Source organism: Miscanthus floridulus, chromosome 8 (assembly GCF_019320115.1).
Source record: "Miscanthus floridulus cultivar M001 chromosome 8, ASM1932011v1, whole genome shotgun sequence".
Lineage (NCBI taxonomy): Eukaryota > Viridiplantae > Streptophyta > Magnoliopsida > Poales > Poaceae > Miscanthus > Miscanthus floridulus.
Genome location: NC_089587.1, coordinates 77,238,924 through 77,247,990, shown reverse-complemented (window position 1 = coordinate 77,247,990; position 9,067 = coordinate 77,238,924). Strand labels below are relative to the sequence as shown.

The following is a 9,067-nucleotide window of genomic DNA, read 5'->3' as shown; positions in this document are numbered from 1 at the left end:
CAGACCAGCCGAAATCAGGCAAAAGTGGAGCAGCCGAACGAGCTTACATAGAAACTGTTTTAATCTCAAGTGAGAAATCGATTTGACGTAGACTCCAACGCATGAAGAATCGACATATTTTGCGTTGGAGTATGGAGGTTGCTAGCACGGCTACACAACACATCCCTCTTTCCTATTGAACACATCCCTTTTGCATCCTTGCATATTGTTGCTGGTTGCTAGGAGAAGAAAATACGATAGGGAGAGAGAGAAAGAGAAGTGCGCCATTCGCCAACAAGAGAACTTGGTGCCATGGATTTGCCGTTGCTCTCGGCGAAAAGAAACGGAAATGGAGAAAGGAGTGAAGACAGGGGAGAGAACGAGACGCTAGAATTGGTTGGATCCTTTTAGACCCTGTGTGCCACATAATAGTATATTGCTGATGTGGTGTGTGGCTAGCTTGATCCGTTTCCTTTTTCATCGGGAACAGTGTTTTTCTCTCACAAATTCCTCCAGCATTTCTCCAAACCATCCAAATTCCTCCAGAATTTTTCCAAACGAACATGCCCGTAGATGCTTTTATGCTCGAGAATACCCGAGTCAGTTTAACAAGACATGGGCTCCTGAATTTTTTTAGAAAAAAAAAAGAGGAGGCGGCTCAGAGTCTAGAACGACGACCATTGACTGTTCCATCTCTTATAACAGATTTCTTACAAATGGACTTTGAGCTCTGCAGGTCATCCTGATTATTCCAAACCTGAACGCAATCACAATCACGGCTAACTATCAAGCAGAACAATACATTTGCATGGCAGTGATGCAATAACCGTCGAAGACCATGGCTACTTCCAGCGCCCACTAAACAATGTTTTCTACTAGTAGTGTTCAAACCAAAGGGGTTGGTGGCGTGCACCTGGTAAGGTAAGGTTAAGAAAGAAGGTCACAGTTCTTGATCCATAAAAATAAAATTAAAATATCAGCTGTTGACTCAAAACCCAATTCCTCTGTTTAGAACTCTCTATCCCAGTTGCCTGCCACCTCGAGTTTTCTAACCATTGATCGCCCATGATTGCATCTCTGCATGTGTTGCTCTGCTAATCCTGCTGCTAATTGCACACTTCCCGGTGTCTGTCAGTGTCAACTCAAGAACCGAGGAGGGAGGGAGCAAGCCACCGTGATCCTCAGCCCTTCTAGCTCATCAGGTAAGCTTCTGAACCTTTTGTTCTTTGAGTCCAATTCAGATGGTTTCAGTTTGTGATCATGGTTGTGGAGAAGAAGAAGAAGAGTAGGATAAACTGAACAAAAAGAAACTTCTTTGTGTTTTCAGATTACAGAGAATCAGAGATGGGGTGTGTGTCGTCCAAGATCCTGGCGAAATCAGGGAGCTTTCAGGAGAAGGTGAGCTGCAGCCTGGGCCACAGCTTCCAGAGGAGCAGCGCGATCGAGGAGATCATCCTGTCCACCTCTAAGAACAACGGCGACCAGTTCCTGGCCCTCCTCCGCAGCTCCACCTCGTCGGCCAGGAAAGCCAAGGAGCCCGCCGAGGTGCATAGGCCCGCGCCGGCGTCGGCGCCGGCGCCGGCCAAGATAGAGACGATCGACGTGTCAGAGCTGCTCGCCGGCCTGGAGGAAGAGGGCTGCTGCACGGCGGAGCAAGCGCGGGAACGGCGGCAGAGCAGTCGCGACGGGTCACCGGCTCCGTGGCCCGCGTCGGTCTCGGACGGCGGCGCGGCCGGGAGGGCGAGGAGCTTCCGCACGGTGGAGGAGTTCGACGCGATGGTACTGACGCAGCAGGAGCAGACGCAGAGCGAGAGCGGCTCGTCGTCGGGACGAGCGACCGCGCTGGCAACCGAGCATGAGGAGGAGCTTGCTACAGCCACGGCGGCGGCGGCGGCGGCCTCGACCGCGGAGGCAGAGCTATCAGGCGGGTCCGGGTCGAAGGCCGCCGCTGGAGCCAAGAGGCGGGCGAGGGCGCGGCAGCTGGGCGAGCTGAGTGTGCCGGCGGCGGCTTTCGACTTCTCCATCTCCAAGTCCGGGAGCCTGCGGGACTGGTTGCGCCAGGGCGGGCAGATCTTCTCGCCGGGCTCATACGTCACGCCCAGGTTCGGGACGTCGCCAACGCCGGCTGAGCGCGGAGGAGGAGCCGCCGGCGAGCAGCAGCAGGCGCTGTTCGACCCGGAGCTGGTCGCGCAGTTCGAGCGCGCCATGGAGCAGCTATCGGAGGACGAGGGCCGCGTCCTCGACGAGATCCTCGAGGCGCTGGAGCTGGAGGCAGTGGAGAAGGAAGGCGCGGCGGCGGCGGTCGGCGGAGTGCGCGATGGTCAGCCGGCTGACGTGGCGGCGGCTGAACTTGTGCAGCAGGTCTAGCGGGCGTCGGCGGTGGTCGTCGGCTGCGTTTCGTTAGGTTTTTAATTTTTAAATTTTGGTGCTTCGGACGCGCTTTTGAAATTGTAAGTACGAAGTGTTCAGCGATGTTTTTGAGTAATTTTCATATGGGTTCTTCCCTGCGACTGCGAGCATATGTTTTGTTGATTTGCAGTACATTTGAGGAACTCTTGTTCAGCGGAAAACGTGACGGGTAGATGACGCAAGATGTTCAGCAATGCTTAAACTAATCGACCAGGTCGCTCTTAATTTGAAACGTAGAAATTTCACGGAATAATTTAGTAGTGTGCAATAGTAGTTCCGTTTCAGGTGAAAATGTAGGATTCTCCTACAACTAAACAGAAAGAAAGTAACACCACCGTTTCGTGCGACGATCGTTGCTCCGTCGGTGCCCCCTGCGCCTTGCGACAAACTTTCGCGTCGTCGCTCTGCCCGTCGTAGCGAATTTTTTTTTGCCTCCCCTCGCCCTCGACACCGCCTCCCACCCCGCACGACTCCCCCACTCCCTCGACGTCTCCTCCACGCGCTCCACCACTGCATCGTCTCCTCCGTGCCCTCTCCATCCCGAATCTCTCTCCTCGCGGAGGCTCGCGGCCCTCGTGGTGGTCGACGCACACGCCAGCGGCGTCCTCGGTGCGTGGCCAGTGGCGTCCTCGATGCGTCAGCCGGCGGGGCTTGTGGCTGCGGTAGCGCCCTCGGCGCGTGCAGCGGACGGACCTGTGGCGTCGGCGGTGACCCTCATAGTGCTCTGCGCCGACGGCGGCGGCACGTCGCCCCACCGCAGCATCTCCCCCTCCGCGCCCTCTCCATCCCGGATCTCAATCCTCACGGTGCTCGACGCGCACGGTGCCGGCGTCCTCGTCATCGTCGCCGCCGCCTCCGCCGTCTTCTTCGCGGCGGCGCTAGGGTTTCCCATATCGATCTGGCTCTGATCTACAGTTCTCAACATCTTGTCGCAGGAAGATATACAACATGTGCACGCAGAGGCCGCCGCACGACTATTCGCAGCAGCTGTACCACAGGTGCTGGAATCGTTCGAGTAGTACATCGCCTCCATGGTGAGCCGCCTGTTCATAACCCTCTTGCTCATGTGAATGCCTGTATTTTTTTACGTTTGCTAGATTAGCGCTTGGTTAGTTCATAGGTTGGGACAAGAACGATTCTCGTCTATAGGGATCAGTTCGCCCAGTTCTTCCACCTCCGGTAGGATTTCATTTTTGCGTGTAGTGGCGGTGGTTGATTCACGATTGGCTGCCGCATTTAGCTACCTCTAAATTTTGGCATATTGTTTCTTACATGACTTCCTCGGGTTCAGTTTCATACATGGTTATAAAATATATACATACTGAACTATACTTTCATGTTCCCTTCATAATTATTTGAAAAATAACATATATGTCTCCTTCAGATTTGGACCTCAAATGCCTTTGTATAGCTTTGTTCACTTATAAAATTGGTCGTGCACTTGTATTTCAGCAGACAACAGATTAATTGTACCAATAACAAGGGATTCCTCGTGAATCTGCAAGTCCCACAGATCTTGTGCTGATGACAACAACCTAAAACGTTAAGAAATCTCTAGCTGAAAAAACACAATCAACGCTATGGATTAATTACCTCCGATACTTGGATTTGTCAGCTCTAATGTGTTTTCTTCTATGTGAGTTTATTTAACTCCTGGTTGGATTTGTGTTCTGACTTTGATTGCATTTTCATTTGCCTATTGTTTTTGCAGGTTCCATCGCTGTTGCTGTATTGCTGCTTGGGTTCTTGGAAGAGCCATGGAACATGTAAAATACAGTTGGCCATATAAATATACAGCCTTCTGCATTCATTCTGACATGTAAGCTTCAATCCTTCTACATACCTGTAAATTAATAGCATGCTTCGATGAGAGAAATAAAGTTTATTATGTATTTCTGTGCTTCACAGACCACTAACTTTCCCAGTAGACTGTGTAAGCCATTTTACACAGTCAACCTTCATGTAGTCATGTGTGTTAATTTAAAGTGTCCAATCCACATTTTTTCTTTCTTAATTTACAAATCGTCGGAGCAAGCAGCGTTCCATAAATTCTCAAAGTTATTTCCTGTTCGTGTAAGCATAAAAATGTAAACTTATTCATGTTTCGCTTTTTGGGTTGCACGCCCAACTTAATAGTTGCATATTATGTTTGTGCACCCCATTGTAAGGGCAAAGGCTGCAAGATAGATATGCTCCTCAGCTTGCACTCCCGAATTTTTAGTGCTAATTGTTTACATCTGTTTTACATGATCAAATTCCGTTCTGGTTTTCTGAATTTAGAATCAGTTGTGCAGTGCATCCTACGTCCATGCAGTATTCAGTTCCTTATGCATATATTTAGACTGTGTATTATACATTTTTAGTTAGTAGTGTGTACGTTGACACAAGGACTCACTCATATTGGCCATATAAAAACAATTCCTGATTTCAGTCTAATAAATGATTCAATTTCTCCATAGCGTATATACCTGTATTTATTGACTTTATCTTTTCCATTTTTACCATATTCCATGACCCATATATCGATACATATTACCGTTCTGTGCAGATTGTCTCGGTTTATTGTTTGGATCCTTCCATGTTACGACAATGATTATGTAGGAAATATAAAATAAGCAGGTGCGTTCAAATTAACTCATCTATATAAAGGTTCAATTTCGTTTCTCATGTGTAAAGAGCATAGTACCATACCTTTTCTTGCCTATCAACGGTTCCTATCGTATGCTTCCACCATCACCTCCATTCCAAACCATTTTAAAAAAAAAAATGAATGCTTCCAGCAGACTATCAGATGTGCCCCCATTTCTTCTTGCGTGTTCCCTTTAGCTTAATCTAGTTCTCTGTTGTCTGTTACATATGGAGCTCTCTTCCATCCTCCCCCCTCCCCGCGTCTTCCTCACATGTTCTCTATATTTTAATTCAGTTCTCTATTGTTGGTTATATATACAACATTCTTCACAAAAATGATGTATGATGCCATCAACATGTCAGCGCACATATGTACAAGTGCTCATGTTGTTTCATGAATGCATAGCTATATCCCTTTTTTTCCTTTCTTGACCATGGATACACCATATGAAGGAACCTACGTTAACCCTATGTTACAAATGCTTTTGCAGATGGAGGCAAATGCTTTTGCTGATGAAGGCCATAATCAATTTGCTTACAAATGGTCCAGTGCCAGGTAACCAACAAGCGCTGCCTTTGGTTTTGGTTTGGTTCACTGTAATAAAAAATATATATGAGTATAATGATTTATTGTTGTTCTTTTTGCACGATACAATGTTTAGTTTCATAGCCTACTCGCTCTCTCTATGTGTGTGCTTTCGGGACACCCTCCTTCCAGTAGTCTCGGGTCTCAGAAATAAGTTTTCTATTGACAGCTTATAAGCTCCATTGCCCTATGTAATGGCCAATCTTGTTTTTATAAATATCGTTTGGATATCACTGTTGTTTGAATTAAATTGCTGTTAGCCTAAGTGGCCTAACTATGCATACGACTTGCCCTTTTCAGCTTGCTCTGTTGTACCAACTATTTGACTGTCATCATCAAGTTGTTTCACTATAGGATTCCGACTTAAAAAACAATCCAGCTCTCAATCCATATATAGTGCTATTGTACAGTTCATTGATCTACTTTCCTAATAGTGCTCGATTACATCTCCCATTTGATTGAATATTACCTGTCATGTGATAGAGGAATCACGGCAAAATAGGAAGTAGAAAATTATTGTGCTATCAATATACACATTACTCCAAGGAAAGAGAATTAACACAGAAGGAAAGAGAATTAAGATAAAAGGAAAGAGAGAGACTGCTATCAATCCTCTGCTATAAATCATGTGGCCTCGCCATAGCGCCCACCCTCGCCAGCCACTGTCCGTTGGGATCGTGGGGTGCCAGCCACTGTCGCGCCGCCGCCTCTTTTTGCCGTGATCTCCCGTCTTGGCGCCATCACCCAGACGACGAACACAACACGGACACCAACATGACACTGCCCCGGAGACGTTGGACCTCGGCGCCAAGGCTGCCGTCGACGGCGACCCGCAGTGCACCTCGCTCGGCTCTAGCACCGTCGTCTCCAGGTACTTATCCATTCAAGTGGCAGGTTGCTGAAAGAGAGAGACATCGCCTTCTCTATGATGTTCATCAACTATTTGTGTTCTTCTGTTCTGCTCATGTCTTTCTTAGGAGTAAGCCTGCAATTTCTGAATAGAAAAACCAATAAGCACAGAGCAATTTCTTATATGTGATTATTATTTTTCTGAAAGCATAACCAGAAGACATTCAACTATAGCAATTCTGGTGCCTGAAGAGCATTGGCAAGAAGGATGAGGACAAGGATGGGGTTGAGTACTGAATAAATCACCACATTAGTAAGCATTAAAATTCTGTAGACCACCCAAAAAGAAAGAAAGAAAACACAATGAGTTGTGTAATTAAAACCCAAGTTGCCAATGGAGATGCTGATCTGAATTTAGTATCACTTTTCTTCTCGGGACAATTCGACTCGTAGAGTTCGAGTCCAGGTGTGGAATGGCATGCATGATGGAATTCCTCGATCACTTATTTGCCAGTACCAACGCTAGATGCATGTGTCATCATAGAATTAAGAAGCCATTTTGATTTTGATATGGTTATAGGCACGCATGCTTTCCGTGCAGGTCACGAACTTTGCTTTTTAGATTAAATATTATTTTAACGTTGGTATTTAATTTCACAATATTGTTATCTTATCGTGTGATCTGTGTATTTTTAGTACATACAAAAGTTTAGTTGTCTCGTAGCCGCCGTGTGCCGTGCCGCCATTCAGGCCACCGTGTGCCATGCCGCCGCTGGAAGAGCCGCTCGCCTCAGATGCAACGAGCCACCAGAGCAGCAGCACCTCGCCTCGGATGCGCTGCGCCGCCGGAGCCGCCGCTCGTCTCGGATGGGTCCAGCTCGAAGCCACTCGCCTCAGACGCGCCTCGCTGCCGGAGCCATAGCTGCTTGCCACGACGCCAGAGCACGAGGCAGTAGCCATCGTCGTCTGGCATGTGGCCACGCACGGGAATCAAATTTGCGGTCATATATGCTAACAAATTAATAATGTAGGTGTTTAGTTATTTTGGAGGCCTCACACGACGTCTGCCGATCTCCATAGAATAATAATATATTATGTTCGACTAATGTTATCCTGTATATTTTCATGATTTTGGTTTCCCAGTTGCTGATATGGGTTCTGGTTGTCGGTCGCTCAAAAGAAAGAGGGTGTACGCTGATCCGCCGCCTGCAATCACCGATACACACATCTACAGGTAACTACGTTACATTTATCTTGTAATTGATCGAGGCAATTATTTTTGGTCAACATAGGTTTACTCGTGTTTTATCATTTTGATTGACACGGACGTGATTGTAGATGGGTTGAATTCCATGAAGTGGGAATGGAACTTATATCTTCCATATGGGATGTGAGTGCCATGGTTTTTTAGAAAGGCAACGTACGACATCACCATGGTGATACACATTTGCATGCAATTTTGAAGGATGAGCGGGTCCATTTTGAGCTCACCTTTTTGGACCATGTCTATTTTTTTCTATAGACCATTATTATCTAACTGTTGGATCTAATATTCTTATAGGGAACCAAAATGAAAGCGGTTGCGTACGGCAATCAAACCATGAGGTTCGACCATTTGCTTCGTGTAGGAGAATGTTATGACTTCATGAGAGTTGGTTTCACGCCTACTCATGTTGGTCCTTTAGGCTATATCTTTCGTTTATGTGCCGACTACTTTGTTGTTCTATCTTCATAAAGTATGGCTAATGCACCACCGAGAGAGCTATGGATTTGTCAGTGTCCTTGTACCTTTATGAAATTCAATTATGTATATGCTCAAGCTGAGTACTTTTTTGCAGGTATACCTCATACGTCTATATTTAAAAATACATAGTTAACTGTTTATGCTCCTATTCCATCAATAACTATCGTTTGTGTTTGTAGATGTCATTGGTATAGTTGTGCATGTGTCTAATATTCGAGGAAGGGATGACGTGCGGATGCGACCGTACAGATATGTGGTGCTGATGAATGAAAGGTACTTAGATTAAAATTTTTATCATTGCTCTATGCTATCAATTTTTTATTGTTTGATGCTAATCAATTTTGTAACTCATAGGTACCACTGCATCATAATAACCGTCAAGTATACACACATATGCCGTCACTTATCGGAATGGCGGCGAGCGGTATCAGAGTTGCGCATTTTAGCTGGTCTCCATGTACAAATGAATAGAAAGAGATGTGTTGTATCACTGATGTCCTCATATGTATTGACTAAATAAAGTATCAGTTATTATATTTTTTTGCTCGTGCATGATAGGCGGAGTGACCACTACTGACGATTTCAACGAATTGGTATTCTGTCCTATTTGTAATCAAGCGCATGATTTTCAAAGTGAGGTTCTTTTGGGGTAATTCATTGATTTAATTTATTGATTACACCACTGACCCAAAAGTTTTTTATTTGTTTATAGGTTGTTTATAGGCCTACGCAATCATCTGCTTGTTTATGAAGCTAAATGTCGTTGAGTTCAAGAATTTGTTAAGGACACCGTGTCGCGTCTCATAGATTTAGAGAACTAAATAATATTAAAATTATTTACACGCTTGTGACATGCATTTTGAATAGAGGAT

The 9,067-nt window shown here is 45.9% G+C and overlaps 1 protein-coding gene and 1 long non-coding RNA gene across 14 annotated transcripts; both read left to right on the top strand.

The window, feature by feature from the left end:
* Positions 1-685: 685 nt before the first annotated feature.
* LOC136476749 (uncharacterized) lies at positions 686-2,470 on the top strand. The gene is made up of 2 exons (XM_066474686.1): positions 686-1,181; positions 1,307-2,470. The coding sequence occupies exons 1-2, from the start codon at positions 1,061-1,063 to the stop codon at positions 2,344-2,346; spliced, it is 1,161 nt and encodes a 386-aa protein (XP_066330783.1). The 5' UTR covers positions 686-1,060; the 3' UTR covers positions 2,347-2,470.
* A 319-nt stretch (positions 2,471-2,789) lies between these two features.
* LOC136476754 (uncharacterized) lies at positions 2,790-8,837 on the top strand. 13 transcript variants are annotated; one of them, XR_010763741.1, is made up of 8 exons: positions 2,791-3,422; positions 4,100-4,207; positions 4,937-5,007; positions 5,508-7,478; positions 7,595-7,685; positions 7,790-8,289; positions 8,375-8,468; positions 8,550-8,837. It is a non-coding gene; the product is annotated as an uncharacterized lncRNA (long non-coding RNA). The 13 variants fall into 13 exon arrangements; XR_010763743.1 differs by having other exon boundaries at positions 5,508-7,685; positions 7,790-7,887; positions 8,013-8,289; XR_010763747.1 differs by having other exon boundaries at positions 2,790-3,422; positions 5,508-8,056; positions 8,189-8,289.
* The last annotated feature ends 230 nt before the right edge of the window (positions 8,838-9,067 follow it).